Here is an 18,845-nt window from a genome sequence, read left to right as displayed (position 1 = left end):
TTTCTGCATCCACTCTATCGAGGCCCTTCAACATTTGCTAAGGTTCAATGAGATGCCCCCTCCCATTCTTCTTCTTAAGAATTGAGACAGAGCAGTGTTATGGAATTCCTAAAAAAGGTAATGTAAAGTTTTGGAGCTGAGTCAGTACACCCATCATATATGTTTTCTGCTTACCTTGATCAATCGTGATATTAAAAAGCCCCCTTGATAGCGATTGTACAGTTGTTCCCAGTTGTCCTTGAGAAATTTCCAGGCTGCTTTTCTCCCAATTAAACTCCCACCCGACACTCCACCGAGTACAAAGACCATATCCTGGGGGCGAACTTCCTCCTAGAAGAACAACAACATTGCTACTGTTAAAAAAAAACCTGTTTTCAATAAGTACCTTTCCCATCAATTGTGCACCAGCATCATGAATGCTAAAGAAATAAAACAAAAAAATGCACTTATGGGTCACTGGCCAAAACAGCATTATGTTTCCTCAATTGTTAGTGATTGAGATGTGCCTAAGGCAGGCATTCCCAATTCTTTTTATGCATGGACCAATACCATTAAACAAGGGGTCCATCTCATCCAATTTATAATTGATCAGTACTAAAACTTAAATATATTTTAGGACATTCAACTAATCTGGTGTCCTGTATTTTCAGATTCAGATTTATCACAAATGCGTCATTTGCATTAACAATCAGCATGCCCTAGAATATGCTAGGGGCAGACTGCAAGTGTTGCCACCCACTCCTATGCCAACATAACACGCCCACCATATTCAATACAACGAAGAACTCATTGGTTATAAGCCAGCGCTGCAGGAAAAGAAGTCTTTTTTTGTCTCTTCCCCATTGCTGGTGGCTATGCTTCAGCAGCACTTTCCTGATCACTGCCCTGCCCAAGACCAACTCTGGAAAAAACAATCATTAAATAAGCCTGATATAATAGTGCATTCAACCAATGACTAAGCATTTTGGTTCACCGTCACAATATTGTTAAAAACGTGCCAAGAAAACAAACACTTGCTGTAATTTGACAGTGGGTTGGAGTCTAAAGTTAAAATCAGTTAATTTAATAATGCACATGATTTAGTTTCTTAATGGGAAAAAAGAGCAAAGAGAAATGGTGGGGAAAAAAAATGGTCTTCATTCTGACTGATTTGTCCCTTCATCTGTACGGTTGAAAAGTCAGCAAATGTCCAGAATCAGGACCTGCCAGCCAAATTGATTTTTTTTTTGCTAAATATAACAAGCTTACCAAATATTATGTATAAAACACTACATGAAGGATCTAGTGCTTTCTCGACCTATATGATGAATAAACTCTCCTCAGATGCCAGCAAGGTACATGTTAATGATTATAATCAAGGTTTTGATGATGTTACGTACCCCGTAACTGGGTTGCCAAACCAGCAGAAATGGACCACTAGTTGGAGTCTGGTTTAACAGAAACTAATGAAGTTTTATTACAGAAATAATTAACACAGTTCTCTAATTGTAGGGATATAAATGCAACAGGTTAGCAATGATAAAACACACATGTACACAGAACTAGGGTAATAGGAATCAACCAAGCTCTATCACAGTCTAGGAGTAAAATGATCAGTCTCAAGTGACGCAGAGCTCAGTTCAGCTTAGTACAGTTCACAGTAATCGCTGTTGTGCCATTGGAGAGAGAGAATGCAAATTTTGATTCAAACAGACCTTTGATGTTCGCAGTTAGCTTTCGGGCGAATCCTTTTGTGTCTTCTGTGGTCACCGACTGTGACCCCTCCATTCCAGATACGACCGTTCTTCCATGGTGAACCCGGCACCCAGGCGAGGGTGGACACACACACCAGGTTCCTGCCGATCGTCCCTTTTCACCCTATCAGTCTATGGTCGGTTCCCTCGAACCAGACCTCCAACTCCCACCAACTTGTGGGAGCACACCGCTCTTCCACGGTCTTGTTATCTCCTGATCTCGTGGTGTGTCATGCCTTAGCGAACCTGTTCTTTTTATCCCCCTGCTGGGGTTATCGCCTGTCCATCAAACTTCAAACAGTTCAGGTTCAAAGCCTGTCAATATTCTGAAATGTGTTTCTTTCTCGTTAATCTCTCTCTTCTCTCTTATTAGCATTTTGAATGTTTCTCCATTGTCTCACTTATCTCTCTCTCATTAGCATCAATCTTCTGATAACCTGGTTTTTCGTCACAATGACAAACTCTGCCATCTTCAGGATGCATTAAGTAAACCCACACCAAGGAGCACAGGAGGTGTATCTGCTTGTGTTACTTGGAAAAATTAGCGATAGCAAAACACTGCATTTGCAATGCCCATAGGATTGACTTCAATGGCACCAAACTATTGTGCTGCACTAGTAGCTTTTAGGATCACCTGGTAAAGGAACCCGTTGAAATAAAACTAGAGGAATTGAATTTTACAAAGATGAAGGTCTTATTCTAGGTAAGAACTGGAATTCAATTGCTAACAAGATGGGAGAGCAAAATCCTGATTCCATGAGGACTAACCAATCAGGAGGGATGGACTACAGGCGGTATCAATAACACTGGACTAGATATGCCCAGGTATCATTCCTGAGAAAACTGACAGAGTTTGTCATTGAAACATCAGTTATAATCGATACCTATACCTGGCTAGAAGCCTGAGAAGGATTTAAACACTACAAAATTCTACTATTCCCTGAAGTCAGAGCATTGTGAGTCAAAGGGAATGCCCACAGGAAAATGGGTTTCAGGGTTGTATATTGTGATATAAATCTACTTTGAACTACGAGGGGCCCAATGGTGTATAGTGGTAGGAAGATGTGCTCAACGGATCTTTTTTAAAAAAAAACATATTATTTAAACTGACATCAAAAACAAGGACCAAATGAGAAGCAGGTTTAATATCATTGGCATATGTCATGAAATTTGTCATCCTGTGGCAGCAATGCACAATAAACTATAAATTATATTATGTTAAAAAAAATGAATTAAGTAAGTACAGTTGGCCCTCCCTATCTGCGAGTTCTGCATGCACGAATTCAACCAACTGCGTATCGAGAAAACCCGGAAGAGTTCTTCCAGCACTTGTTGTTCGAGCATGTCATTATTCCCCAAACAATACAGTATAACAACTATTTTACATAGCACTTACATTGTATTAAGTATTATAAGTAATCTAGAGATGATTTAAAGCAGGGGTCCCCAACCACTGGGCCGCAAAGCATGTGCTACCGGGCCGTGAGGAAACAATACGAGACAGCTGCACCTTTCCTCATTCCCTGTCACGCACTGTTGAACTTGAACATAGGGTTGTCCATTGTCCTATATTTGCTAGGAATCCCGTATATTGGGCTAAATTAGTTTGTCCCATACGGGACCGCCCTTGTCCCGTATTTCCCCCACTAGGGTAGAGCGTTCCTATGAAACCTTTCGCGCCAAAATGGCATAAAGCGCAGAAGCAATTACTATTAATTTATATGAGCATTCCCAGACCCAAAAAATAACCTACCAAATCATTCCAAATAACACATAAAACCTAAAATAACACTAACACATAGTAACAGCAGGAATGATATGATAAATACACAGCCTGTATAAAGTAGAAATAATGTATGTACAGTGTAGTCGGGAAGATTAAGTCAAAACCGATTTGTGGAAAAAAATCGGCACATACGCGCATGCGCACGTCACACATGTGCACACAGGTGCCCGTGCAAGGCTTCATGGTCATGGTAGTCTTGCTGGGGTAAAAACTGTCCCGTATTTGATTGCTACTTTTGTCCCTTATTTGGGAGTGAGAAAGTTGGCAACTCTAACTGTAAAAGACGTATTGAGTTTAACCCTACTTGAACACCGCCACCCACCCCCCCAGTCGGCCGGTCCGCAAGAATATTGTCAATATTAAACTGGTCCACGTTGCAAAAAGGGTTGGGGACCTCTGAATTAAAGTATACGGGAGGATGTGCGTAGGTTATCCTGGATCGGGATTGAAAAAAACCCGGAAGTTCTCTTACTAAGTAAGTCGGAACAGGTACACCCGGTGTTATTTAGCGGAAGTTAGTCAAAAATTTGTCTTCGTATATATTTTAACTTTCTATGCATATAAAACACTTAAGAAACGTATGTTTCAGCGCCGGGTCGGGAATGGAAGTTCCCGCGTTTGATCGAGTGACAGACTGCTCCCGAGCGCGCTCTCCATCCCTGCCGGGTTGATGTGAAGAATCAAAAACCCAAAACCCAATAATTAAACCACTGCCTTGCTTGGTAATAATTGTAGCTTTCATCGGGGCAGGGCCTTTCTCACTTTATCCTTTAAAAATTGTTCCACTCATTGACCGACTGTAGCCTAACGCTTTTCCAATGACAGATGGCATCTCACCTCTTTCTGATCACTTTATTATTTCCACTTTATTTTCAATCGTGATCGTGATTATTTTCGTGAACAGCAACACTGCGGATTCAGAGCTCCGCCGCCAGGTTCTAATGTCCACCACACAGACAGGTTAAATAAGGTCCGGGGTTCCGCTGGGTCCTAAGGTCCACCACATTGAATCAGGTTAAATAAGGGACTAGAGCATCCGCGTTTTTTGGTATCCGCGAGGGGTCCTGGAACTAATCCCTCGCGGATAAGGAGGGCGGACTGTATTGTAAAAAATTGAAGTCTCATCATGGATGGTTCATTTTCCAAACAGAAATCTGATGCCACAGGAGAAGAAACTGTTCCTAAAACATTGAGTGTGTTTCTTCAGACTCTTTACCTCTTCCCTGATGAGAAGAGAGCATGTCCTAGGTTATGGGAACTTTAATGTTGGATGCCACCTCTTGAAGATGTCCTTGGTGTTAGTGATGGAGCTGGTTGAGTTTGCAGTCTCCAGGTATTATTGTATTATTCAACCATAAGTGGCAAATCTATAAATCTCATCAAAATATGACAATAAAAATCTTTGTCGATCCAGCATAGTCATATTAATGCAACTAAGCCAGAATAACAGAATAAGGTAATCCTATCAGTTTCCTACAACACTACTTTGTCTTTGATTTACTCTTTTCAAAGCATAGTCTGCTCACACCCCCTACAAACGCATCTCCTGTAAATGGATCATCTCATCTTGGTGGGCCATTCATGGAGAATACTATAGCTGAGAATGTTGCACCCTCCCAGTTGGTAGTGAGCAACTTTCCCTGCAGGGAAAGAGTGACAGAAAACATGTGGTTTTGGCCCCTGAGCAGATCAGCCATTTACAATAGTGTATATCAGGGGTTGGGGGGAACGCAGGTGGATCTAGCTCAGATGTCAGTCTGTTTTATTCGTTTAAAATGGGAAACCACTGGTAGATGGGGGTGGGGGGGTAGTTTTTACTCCTGAACATACTAGATGAGTTTTAAATCAAATTTGTGTAAAGGACTTGGCAAAGTGGCCCGAACAATGGTGGGATAAAAAATTGGGCACTACAGCAGCACGCTCTTAGAGGTAATCCAAAACAGGAAGTTCAGGAAACAGGAAGACCTGGATGGAAGCTTAGATGTTGAAATCCATCTTTAGAATTCAAAGCTGCAGGACAGTTATATCGTCAACATTATCATTTTTATTATCGAAGAAGATTTTCAAAAAAGTAAACAGCTTTGAACTTGAGTAATTAACACCAGCGATGTATATCAGTAAAGATTTTTCCACATGATTGATATAACAAGGACTGAATAAAGGAAGAGCCAGCTGTCACTTTTGCCAATGCCATTAGAGTTCCTACATGGGTGGGAGCTGGCTGACAGACAACCAGTGGTTTATCTCCTTCTAGCCGATCAACTTAACCTGTCTGATATCTAGTTAAATGACCAAACCACTACGGTTATGGAAGCTTTGATCACAGAAATAAAGGCTCAGAGCAAGGCTGAACTCTCCTTGTGTCTGCTATTCAGAAATCTGCTGTATAGGGTTTGTTGAGAGTGCAAGCAGAGGCTGGAGAGGAGACTTTGCACAGTGAGGTTATGTATAATTGTGCAGCTTTGTGATGTACAAATGAAAAACATGGGGGAAGAGATGCTGCACAAATTTTTTTAATTGAATGGGTCAATCCTTCTCACATTGAATAAGTGCCATTATCACAGATTCAAAAATGATTTGCTATGTTGATGACAGTGGTTCTGCAGAGTTAAAGTAAGGAAAAATATTCCTGAAAAGCAAATAGCAGCAAAGTATTAGGCACGGAGAAGAGAAGGTTTAATTTTTGAGTGAATACAATATTAAAAAAGCCTTGAACTACAAAAAGATACTTCGCAGATCTGACTGTATTACCCTTAAAATGAATAGAGAATAGAGAAGGTACCACAAACCACAGCTGGTACACAACAAATGTAGGATGTACTATTTATGAAGCACAGTGCTAATTTCAAATGGAAGGGAAGTTGGAAGTTGCTAAAGGTTCCACAAAGTTTTGAGAAGGCTCTCAAAATATTTAAATTCCATGTGATCAAAGCACTCCCTTTTGCCTTTGCATTGTCTGAACTTCTTGGAAATTAATGCACAAGTGAGAATTATCAGTTAGAAAGAAATAACATACCGACATAGCAAAGGTCAAAACCTTCTGAATAAGGTCAGGGTGTGAGATGGCGCCCAGTAATTTTTCAATTCGAACCTTCTCTTCCTGGAGATCTGCTTGTTTATGCAGCTGTAAAATATAATGACACTCAGTTAAGTCATAAAACTGTAGATGTGAGAATGTTATAATTTATCCGTTCATGAGAAGGGCTTTTGCTGAAGCAAGCAATTTCAACACAGGATTAAGTAGGAATAGGAAACTGGACTTTCAATTATCAATTATCCTGTATTAGCCATTTCCACTCTGGGGAAAAGATCTCTGGTTGTCCACCTGATCTATGCCTCATCATGTTATTCATCTTTCATCATCCTTTGTTCCAAAGAGAAAAGCCCTAGCTTTTCCTTGTAGGAATGCTCTCTAATTCAGGTAGCATCCTAGTAAATCTGCTCTGCACCCTCTCTAAAGCGTCCATATCCTTCATATAACGAGGCAAATAGAAATGAACACAGTACTCTAAGTGTGGTCTAACTGAAGTTTTATAGATCTGCAATATTACCTTATAGCTCTTTAACTCAATCCCCCCACTACTGAAGGTCAATACACTGTACATCTTCTTAACAATTCTAAAGACTTTGACATCTACATCCGATCGTCTCCCCTAACATTTCCCATTATTTTGGCAGTTGGATATTTATATTCCATTTACAGTCAGCCCTCCTTATACTTTATACTTTATTGTCGCCAAATAATTGGTACTAGAATGCACAATCATCACAGCGATATTTGATTCTGCACTTCACACTCCCTGGATTACAAATATTAAATATTAAAAATATTAAAAAGTAAAAATTAGTAAATATTAAAAATTTAAATTATAAATCATAAATAGAAAATAGAAAAATGGAAAGTAAGGTAGTGTAAAAAAAAACCGAGAGACAGGTCCGGATATTTGGAGGGTACAGCCCAGATCCGGGTCAGGATCTGTACAGCAGTCTTATCACAGTTGGAAAGAAGCTGTTCCCAAATCTGGCCATAAGAGTCTTCAAGCTTCTGAGCCTTCTCCCGGAGGGAAGAGGGGTGAAAAGTCTGTTGGCTGGGTGGGTCGTGTCCTTAATTATCCTGGCAGCACAGCTCCAACAGCGTGCAGTGTAAAGTGAGTCCACGGACAGAAGATTGGTTTGTGTGATGTGCTGCGCCGTGCTCACGATCTTCTGCAGCTTCTTTCGGTCTTGGACAGGACAACTTCCATACCAGGTTGTGATGCATCCTAGAAAAATGCTTTCTATGGTGCACCTATAACAATTAGTGAGGGTTTTACGGGACAGGCCAAATTTCTTTAGTTTTCTCAGGAAGTAAACGCACTGGTGGGCCTTCTTGGCAGTGGACTCTGCTTGGTTGGACCAAGTCAGGTCATTTGTGATATTGACCCCAAGGAACTTAAAGCTTTTGACCTGTTCCACTTGCGCACCACCGATGTAAATTGGGTCATGCGGTCCGCTACTCCTTCTGAAGTCAACAACCAATTCCTTTGTCTTGCTGACGTTGAGGGATAGGTTATTGTCTTCACACCATGCCACCAGGTTCTTAATTTCCTCTCTCTACTCAAACTCATCATTTCCCGAGATACGGCCTACAATTGTGGTGTCATCAGCAAACTTATACATTGAGATTGATGGAAACTTCGCTACACAATCATGGGTGTACAGTGAGTACAGCAGGGGGCTGAGTACACAGCCTTGTAGGGTACCGGTGTTCAGAGTGATTGTAGAGGAGAACTTGTCCCCTATTTTCTCCAGCCTGGCTCCTGTCTGTGAGGAAGTTGAAGATCCAGCTGCAGATCTGAGTGCTAAGGCCCAGGTTCCAGAGCTTAGGAATCAGTTTATTTGGAATGATGGTATTACAGGCAGAGCTGTAGTCAATGGAAAGGAGCCTTACGTATGCATCTTTATTCTTCAGGTGTTCTGAGGAGGAATGTAGGGCCAGAGAGATGGCATCTGCCGTTGACCTGTTGCTCCACTGGTGAATTGCAAAGCGTCGAGGTTGCCCGGTAGGCTGTGGTTGATGTGTGCCATAACCAATCTCTCGAAGCACTTCATAGCAATTGATGTCAGAGCCACAGGTTGATAGTCATTCAGGCATGCCACCTTGCTCTTCTTCGGCACTGGGATTATCGTTGTCTTCTTAAAACACGAGGGGATCTTAGACTGAAGCAAGGAGCAGTTGAAGATGTCAGCAAACACTCCAGCTAGCTTGCTTGCACAGGCCCAGAGAATCCATCCTGCGACGCCATCTGGGCCCGTCGCCTTCTAACGTCCTCCTTGGAGACGATGAATCTCGATGCCACCAGATCTGGTTCATCCGGAGGGAGCAGGACGCTCCTCTTCTGTTCGAATCTTGCGTAGAATACGTTAAGTCCGTCAGGAAGAGAAGTGATTGATATTCCCAGCCTTTTCTTTGCGCACAGTGATCTCATTTAGACCTTGCCATAGTCTACTGGCATCCCTTTGGTTAGCCTGGGCTTTCAACTTGGCTCGATATTGCCTCTTGGCACCATTAATGGCTTTCTGGAGTTCACTCCTGGATTCCGTGTAGCGACTGGTATCCCCGGACCTAAAAGCCACAGCTCTAGCCTTTAAAAGGGACTTGATCTCATAATTCATCCAAGGTATCCAGTTAGGGAATACCCAGATCGTCTTGTGAGACACACAGTCCTCTGTGCTTTTCCAAATGATGTCTGTGATAGCTGAGGCATACTCATCGAGGTTAACTGCCGAGTCCTTGAATACTAACCAGTCCACCGATTCAAAGCAGTCACAGAGGACCTCATCCATTTCCTCCGTCCAACACGACACTACTTTTGACACCGTCCCTCTTCAGTTTCTGCTTTGCATGCCAGGAGGAGGAGTATGGCCTGATGGTCCGATTTTCCGAAGTGAGGTCGTGGGACGGAACGGTAGGCATCCTTGACTGCTGTGTAGCAGTGGTCAAGTATATTCCGACCTCTAGTGGGGCAGGAGACACGTTGGTATAACTTTGGCAGCGCCTTTCTGAGGTTGGCCTGGTTAAAGTCCCCGGCTGTAACGAGCAAAGCCTCTGGATACCTGGTCTCAAGTTCACTGATGTTGGCAGGGGATTATCCACAAGGGATTGGTTCCGGGATCCCCCGTGGATACCAAAATTTGCAGATGCTCAAGTCCATTATATAAAGTGATGTAGTATTTGCATATAACCTATGCACATCTCCCATATACTTTAAATCATTTCTACTTATAATACCTAATACAAAGTGAATGCTATGTAAATAGTTGTTATACTGTAACGTTTAGGGAATATTGACTAGAAAAAAACTATACTGTACTGTACATGTTCCTCTCACTCACAACACAAGCAGCGAAGGAACGAGAGGCAGTGATCAAACAACTAGTAAAACTTTTAATAATCTCTAGATTACAGAATTTATTACACCTTACATAATGGAAATGCAATACAAATAATCGTTATACTATCTTATTGACCAGAAAAAGACTGTACTGTAGTGTACATGTTCCTCCCGCTCACAAGCAGCAAGCGATTGAGATGCGAGGCGAACAATAATCAAACGAGTAAAACTTGTAATAATCTCTAGATTACAGAATTTATAACACCTAGTACAATGGAAATGCAATGTACATAGTCGTTACACTGTCTTATTAACAAGAAAAAAAGACTGTAGTGTTCATGTTCCTCCCGCTCACAACACAAGCAGCAAGCAAACAAGATGTAAGGTGAACAATAATCAAACGATGAGTAAAACTTGTAGTATCTGTACAGAAGTTGTTACACTGTCTTGTTCATGGAATAAGGACACTTTGCAGGAGGGTCAATAATACTAAAATCAGGATCTGTGGAGTTTGAGGGCTGAGGATCTTCAACCGTCGAACGTTGAGACTTCATAATTGCAGATGCTTTAGTTAGAAGCACTGTTATAGGAAGCTATCTCTTCTTTTTCTTTGCATCATCAAACAAATCTTGCAGTGGTTGTAGGCATGCTGTTATCCCTCGGGTAACATGGAGGCTTTGTTCCATCAAAGGATCAACCCTTTAACACTTGCACCTGTTGAAAAACTGCTGCAAATTTTTCAAGTGTCCAAATTGATGGCTCTGCCTCCTCTAAATCTTCATTATCATCATCATCTTCTTCTGCAGAGGATTTCAGCAGATCCTCGAGCTCCTTGTTGGTAAGGGTTTCACTATTGTTCCAGGACGTTGTCCTCAATCATGTCAGAGAAGCCTTCCCCGCCAACTTCCCTTGCAACATTCAAGATATCCCTGTCTTCTGCATCAATAGTGGGGAAGCCCCTGAAATCATTAACGGTCTCACTCCATAATGGCTTCCAACATGCATTGACTGTCTCGGGCTTTATAGCATCTACAGCTCTGCACTAAGCACAATTCCGTCTGCAATTGTGAATTTCTTCCATAAATCCAGGATGCTGCAGTCAGGGTTAGCATCAAGGGCAACACGAATCCTCCCGAAGGTGAGGCAGGTGTAAGTCGCCTTAATGCGCTTGATGATGCCTTGATCAAGTGGCTGCAGCAGTGACGTAGTGTTAGGAGGCAGGAACATCACTTCCACATTATCGTCGACGAAGCAGAGAGTTTGGGGATGGCGGGGAGCATTGTCAATTATGAGGAGGGCCTTGAATGGCAGCCGCTTCTGTTCGAGGTATTTCTTGACTTCAGGAATGAAGCACAATTGGAACCATTCCAAGAACAAGATCGCTGTCACCCAAGCTGCCTTGTTGTGTTAGAACAAAGGTCAGCAATTTTTGTTTTTGTTCTTAAGGGCCCAGGGATTGTTTGCTCGGTAGACAAGTCCTGGCTTGATCACGTGACTGGCTGCGTTGCCACACAGCACCAGAGTAAGGCGATCTTTCCAGGCTTTGAACCGTGGGGCCTGCTGGGCACTCTTACGGATGTGGGTACCATTGGGCATCTTCTTCCAGAACAAGCCCGTTTCATCACAATTGAAGGCTTGCTTGGAAGGCAGCCTTTCTCTTCTATGAGTTTCTTGAGCTCCTTTGGGAACACTGCTGTGGCCTCGGCATTAGCCGATGCAGATTCTCCCATATTCTTTACGTTCTTGAATCTGTAGTGCTTTACATAGCCAGCCAGCCTTCCCTTACTAGCCTTAAACTCCTTCTCTCGCTCTCCCCAACTCAATCACAGTAGTGCTCATACAGTGCTTTTTCACGAATAATTTGGCCATCAACAGGGATATGCTTCTGCGACATATCCTCTAACCACACACTTAATGCTTTCTCAGTCTTTGCAAGCACTTTATCACAAACCAGAGAGACCATTTTTGCCGTTGTAGGGGCAGCACTTATACTTCCATGGATTTCAGCTTCTTTCTGCTTTATTGTGCGAATGCTCCATTTGTTCTTACCAACCTTACAGCTGACTTTGGAATGCGACATGTCACTTTTCAAAAGATCTAATATTTCCACTTTCTCGGCGAGAGATAGCACTTTATGCTCCCTCTTAGCCTTTGAAGAATTGCTTTGACTACCTGATTGCTTTTTAGGAGCCATTTTTTCGCAGGAACAAAGAAGTGCACTAACACAACACAAGGCCAATACAGTAATACTCGAACAGATGCTGGAAGATCACTTCCAGGTTTTCTCGATTCGTGGTTGGTTGAATTCCCACATGCGGAACTCGCCAATAAGGAGTGCCGAATGTATTAGGAAGATGAACCATGGTGTTGTCAAAGGGAACTGTGATTCATTGGAAGATACCAAGATAAGACCTGACACAGTCCAGCTGTCACAAACACAAAGCACTTACTTGGTCCTTAAAAATATCTACCCTCAGCCCCCACCTGCTGCCCTTCCCTCCAATCCTTATGAATTCTGTATGAATTTAGCTTCTGTCGTGATCTATCAGGCCATTCTGCATGAAATCTCAACATCTCCTATTCAGACCAAGACCCTGATGAAGGATCTCAGCCCAAAATAATGACTGTTTATTCCACTCCATAGATGTTGCCTGACCTACTGAGTTCCTCCAGCATTTTATGAACGTTGTTCTATTTCCACCATCTGTAGAAATTGGTATCCTTTTCTGTCTGATGATCTTAAATTCGCTTATTTTTAATTAATGATTTGCCGATTTAAAAAAGACAGTTCATGTGCATAACATATTCTGTTCAGAAAGGAATTTACAACAAAGTAGTTTGCTCTCTTATTTGGCCAAACAAGTACAGATGAATTTGTAGGTAAGTACAAAGGAATCTGTTCACTGTCCCGTCAGAATCTTAGCGACTGAATTTCTAGTTCATTATGATTGTAACATCCATTAAACAACTTGATTGATAGCATAACTGACCTCTTCAGAAGTGTTGATCGACTTGGTGAACATTCCGTATGTTACAATTCCCACACCCATCATCACCCATCCCATTTTCAACACTGGGAAAATCTTCAAGCCATTGAGCAACAGTCCATATAATTTGCCCTCTTAAGCAACAAGTAATAGATCTGTTAGGGAGGATTTAAACTAATTTGGCACGGGGTTGGGAACTAGTTGAGGAAGGGGAAAACAGAAGTAAATCAAAGATAGCATTCAACAGACATTATGAAAAGGACAGACAGGAAATGAGGCATAATTACAGCCAGTGGCATGAGTTACAGAGCAATAGAGATGTGGTACAATTAAAACAGAACTCAACAAATACTGGACTTACAGTGTTATATTTGAATGCACGCAGCGTAAAGAATAAAATGGACGATCTTGAAATTCAGCTACAGATTGGCAAAAATAATATGTGGCCATCTCTGAACATCCAAGGATATACGGTGTATCAGAGAGATAGGTTTAGTAGACAGAGGAGTGGTGTGGCCCTGTGTGTAAGAAATAATATGAAATAATGCGAAAGAGATGACATAAAATTGGAAGGTGTAGAGTCCCTATGGGTTTGACTTAAGAAATGGCAAGGGTAAAAGGACCCTAATGGCAGTTGTATACAAGCCTCCAAATAGCAACCAGATGTGGATTACAAATTACAGCAGGAGATGGAAAAGATGTGTCAGAAAGGCAATGTCATGATGATCACTGGGGACTTTAACATGAAAGTGGATTGGGAAAACTAGGTTAGTACTGGACCTCAAGAGAGAGCATTTGTAGAACATCTATGGGATGGGTTTTGAGAAGAGCTTGTTACTGAGCCCACTAGGGGATCGGCTGTGCGGGGTGTTATGCAATGATCTGGAGGTGATAAGAGAGTTTAAGGTTAAGGAACCCTTAGGGTACAGTGATCATATGATCCGAGTTCACTTTGAAATTTGAGAGGGAAAAAATAAAATCCAATATTTCAGTAGAATAAAGAAAATTACAATGGCATGACAGGCAAACTGGCCGAAGTTGACTGGAAAGGGACATTTGCAGGAAGGACAGCAGAGCAGCACTGGCTGGAGTTTCTGCTAAAAATGAGGGTAGTGCAAGACAGATATATTCCAAATAAGAAGAAATTTTTAAAGGGAAGAATGACACTACCATGGTTGACAAGTGAAGTTTGAGCCAAAGTAAAAGCAAAAGAGAGGGCATAAAACAAAGCCAGAGCTAGTGGGAAGTTAGAGGATTGGGGAGCTTTTAAAAACTTGCAGAAGGAAACTAAGATGGTCATTTAGAAGGAAAAGATGAATTAAGAAAGGAAGCTTGCGACTAATATAAAAGAAGACACTAACAGCTTTTTTAAGTATATGAAGGGTAAAAGAGAGTCGTGGGTAGATATAGGACCAATAGAAAGTGATGCTGGAGATATAGTAATGAGAAATGCAGAGATGGCAGAGGCACTAAATACGTATTTTGCATCAGTCTTCACAGTCAAAGATGTCTGGAGTATACTGGACATTCAAGAGTTTCAGGGAAGTGAAGTCTGTGCAGTGAAAATTACGACTGAGTAGGTGCTCAGGAAGCTTAATGGTCTGAGGGTGAATAAATCTTCTTCACCTGATGGAATGCATCCTTGGGTTCTGAAGGAAGTAGCTGGAGAGACTGCGGCAGCATTAATGATGATTTTTCAAGAACTGATAGATTCTGGTATTGTACCAGATGACTGGAAAACTGCAAATGTTACTCGCTATTTAAGAAGGGTGTGAGGCAGCAGGAATAAAACTATAGACCTGCTAGCCTGATATCAGTCGTTGAGAAGTCGCTGGAATCGATTGTTAGGGATGATATTTCAGAGTATCTGGAGGCACATGACAAGATAGGCCAAAGCCAGAACGGAAAATCCTACCTTACTAACCTACTGCAATTCTTTGAGGATATTACAAGCGGGGTAGACAAAAGAGATGCAGTAGATGTGGTGTACTTAGATTTTCAGAAGGCCTTTGACAAGGTGCTGCACATGTGGCTGCTTAACAAGAGCCCATGGAACTACAGGGAAGTTACCAGCATGGATGGAGCATTGGCTGATCATCAGAAAGCAGAGAGTGGGGATAAAGGGACCTTATTCTGGCTGGGTACCGGTTACCAGTGGAGTTCCACAGGGGTTGGTGTTGGGACCTCTGCTTTTTACGATGTATGTAAATGATGTGGACTACAGTATTAAGGGATTTGTGGCTAAATTTGCCAAAGATACAAAAATAGGAGCAGGAGTGGGTAGTGTTGAAGAAACAGAGAGCCTGCAGAGAGACTTAGATAGTTTACGGGAATGGGCAAACAAGTGGCAAATAAAATTTAATGTTGTAAAGTGTATAGTCATGCACTTTGGTGGGAGATATAAACAGGCAGACTGTTACTTAGACGCGGAAAGAATTCAAAATACAGAGATGCAGAGGGACTTTGAAATCCTTGTACAAGATTCCCCAAAGATTATCCTCCAGGTTGTTATAGTTATGAAGAAGGTGAATGCAATATTGGCATTTATTTCTAGAGGTACAGAATATATGAGCAGGGATGTGATGTTGAGGCTCTATAAGGCACTCATGAGACCACACTTGGAGAATTGTGTGCAGCTTTTGGGCTCCTTATTTTAGAAAGGATATACTGACTTTGGAGAAGGTTCAAAGAAGATTCACGATAATGATTCCAGGAATGAAAGTGTTACTATATGAGGAGTGTCTGGCAGCTCTTGGGCTGTATTCCCTGTTCAGGAGAATGGTGGGGGGGGGGGGGGGGCGGGAGAATCTCATTGAAACATTCCAAATGTTAAAAGGCCTGAAGAGATTAGATATGGAAAAGTTATTTCCCATGGTAGGGGATTCTAGGACACGAAGGAACGACTCCAGGACTGAAGGACGTCCATTTAGAACAGAGATGCAGAGAAATTACTTCAGTCAGAAGGTGGTAAATCTGTGGAATTTGTTGTCATCAGTGGCTGTGGAGGCCAAGTCACTGGGTATATTAAAGGCAAAGATGGATAGGTTCTTGATCAGCCAGGGCATCAAAGGATATGGGGAGAAGGCAGGGGAGTGGGGATGACTGGATGAATTGGATCAGCCCATGATTGAATGCTGGAGCAGACCTGACCTACTTCTGCTCCTATATCGTATGGTCTTAATGTTCAGTGAGAACCAATTCCCCTAGGTGGCAGTGTCACACAGGTAATTAAAAAACAAAACGAATTTTTAATGGGTGAAGATGGGAACTTTAAATTGAAATGAAGGGATGCCTGAAAAACAGAAAAAACTTACATTTATTTAAAGGTGAAGACATTTACCTTATTGATAATAACATTTAGTCTCTGTAACGATGTAAGAAAATTGCCTCCTGATATCAGATCTGCTTTTACAGTATTATCAGTATGTACCTGCACCCTTCAGTTGGGAATTAACCATATTTAATTAAGATTTGCCATTGCGGACTTCTGCCTGCAGTTCGATGGAGTAACCTACAAATTTTGTGGCTGCCTTTAATTCCTCCTTTTCCCCAGTTTAAACCTTGGATTTTTAACTTTTATTTCTTGGATCTTAGAGGGGAATAATTATCATTATGTCATATCCTTTAAGAAGTGGAAAGCAGCCTTTTGAATTCAGCAATGGAAAGGGAAAAACTTGGAAAGCAAAATCAGAAGATATACCTGTCTGGGCTAAGCATTTGGAACGTGCGTTGATGACGTCTCAACAACAAAATGGATAATAACACTTCTGAGCTGAAGTTGTTCCGACAGAGTTTTCAGGTTGTAGAGGAAAATATTATTTCCTTGAATACTGAGTTTAAAGGTCAAAGCATCAGACTGCGGATATTTCAGCCCACTTGGAACAGGCTCAACGTAAAATTGTTGATTTAGAGGCAAAATCTTGTTGGAATAACATTCAAATTTTTGGACTGAAGGAAGGTTCTGAGAGTGGGAATTCATTGGATTATTTTGCCAATTTGTTTCAATCTCTGTTTCTGGATATTCTACCTCAGCCTCCCGATATTGAAAGAGCTCATAGAATTTTCACTTCAAGATCTCAGGATCAGGTAAATCACGGCCAATTTTTGTCAGTTTTCTTCGTTATAAAGTTAAAGACCAAATTATAAAATGTGCAGGAAACAGAGAGTTTTTAAATTTAAGGATTCTGAAGACTATCCACGGGAAGTTATGGAACAGCGGATCAAATTTGTTCCAGCTATGAGGATAGCCCAGGCTAAGGGATTATTCCCATCACTTCGCTATCCAGCCCGATTAAAATTATTTCCTAAAGATTCGACTCCATGTGTTTTTTTGGATCCCCAAGCAGCATTGGACTATGTTAATTCTATTTTGGAGGTGGCCGAGGTATGAATGGTATTAGGTTTGCTGAATAACTTTCTGAAAGAAAACAGGTTCTGAAGATTTCTGATATGTTGAAGATACCCTTTGATCAATGGACAACTTAAAGAAGATGTGAACTTCTTGATTTGACTGATGAATGACTTTTCCGAAGTCTGTTTGGTATACAGAGTGAATTAACACAGCGGACAGATTGTTAACTGGTTTGATTATCTCTTTTTTTCTTTTAACTAAGTGATAGTTTTTATAGTATATATAGATTTTTTCTTATCTAGTGAGGAGTGCTTAGTAATAGATAATTAGTTTAAATTTTTTTTGTTAAAATCAGCGTTTTTTCATCGGGCAGTAAATCAAAGGAATAATGGTGCCAATTTTCTTTCCTTAGAGATTGCATTGTTTAGGTCTAATTGTATTGCTTTAACGTCTCTCAAGATCGTTTCTGCATTCCCTAGTTTATTTTTAATGATTAAGTATAAACATCTTTCTTATCTTAGGGTCATGTGTTTTTTTTGTAAAGGGGAGGGGAATTAAGAAAAACTTTTAAATTGAGCAGCTCGCGGGGTTCTGTTTCTTTTTTCTTTTTTTATGGGGATGCATTCCGGCTTATTTCCTCTTTTTGTCGGATTTCTACCTTTTGGGTTGGTGGGAGGATTAGGGGTAGTTTTGAATTATGGGGTTCATTGCGGGATTAATTTTTTCAGTTTTTTTCACTTCTTGTATTTTTTCCCAATATGGAGTTCCCGAGAATGCGTGTTTTCAATATGGTTATACTCATCATCGTCATCTTTGATTAGCCCACATTGGTATGCATGTATTTTCATGTTAAAAACAATATTTTATGGTAGTTAAACAGATAAACGTTATTAGTTGGTACATACATGGTTGGAATCACCCTATCAAGTGTAAAATTATTAATCGATTCCAGTCCAATATAATTTTTGCTGAAGAAACACATATCAGAATGGGCGATCAAAATAGCTCTTTTAAAACATAGAAGGGCCTTCAATACCATGCTACTTGTCAAAATACAACAAAGGAAGTATCTATTTTTATTAAATCTAACATTTGATTTATCCAAGAAGACATTGTCTCAGATATTAATGGTAGATTTTTAATTGTTAAAGGAACAATTTGTAATAGAAAAATTGTTCTGGTTGATCAGCGCACGTGGCCACTTTGGTGGTGATGTCTGTTATTTGTCAAGTAGGGGACCGTGCACAATTCTGATTTGATGGAGACAGATGTGAGAGTACGGAGGAACATCTGGAGAAACTTCTGAAATGCCCACTTCCCTGCCGCTGTTACTGTGTGATCCTGAATCTCCGGAGGAGAAGGCCCCAAATCCTCGGCTTTGCTTGTTTTGGCAGCCAGTAGGAGGTCGAAGGCGCTCGGGAGACTGTATCGGAGGGGCTGGTCGGAGGCTCGAAGTTTTTGGACGGATGGAACTCAGTGTCGGTTGTTGTTGGGTGCTTCCAATGCATCAGCAGTTGTCGGTGCCTAGAGGTTTATGGCAGGGAGTTTCTCCCTTTGCCGCCTGCTATCGGGGACTCTGGAGTCGATCGACTTGAGACTTTGAGAGTTTTTTTT

At 41.3% G+C, this 18,845-nt stretch overlaps 1 protein-coding gene across 1 annotated transcript in view; it reads right to left on the bottom strand.

The window, feature by feature from the left end:
- Positions 1–18,845, bottom strand: part of LOC134341434 (puromycin-sensitive aminopeptidase-like) — a gene marked incomplete at its 5' end in the record, with an annotated part of 301,555 nt that overhangs the window by 12,494 nt on the left and 270,216 nt on the right. The window contains 2 exons of the mRNA XM_063039287.1: positions 175–330; positions 6,536–6,643. Of these exons, the coding sequence (XP_062895357.1) occupies positions 175–330; positions 6,536–6,643 (264 nt within the window). The remainder of the gene's footprint in view (positions 1–174; positions 331–6,535; positions 6,644–18,845) is intronic.

Source organism: Mobula hypostoma (assembly GCF_963921235.1).
Source record: "Mobula hypostoma chromosome Y unlocalized genomic scaffold, sMobHyp1.1 SUPER_Y_unloc_3, whole genome shotgun sequence".
In the NCBI taxonomy this organism is placed as follows: Eukaryota; Metazoa; Chordata; class Chondrichthyes; order Myliobatiformes; family Myliobatidae; genus Mobula; species Mobula hypostoma.
Note: the sequence above shows the minus strand (reverse complement) of the source record. Positions and strands in the feature narration are given on the sequence as shown.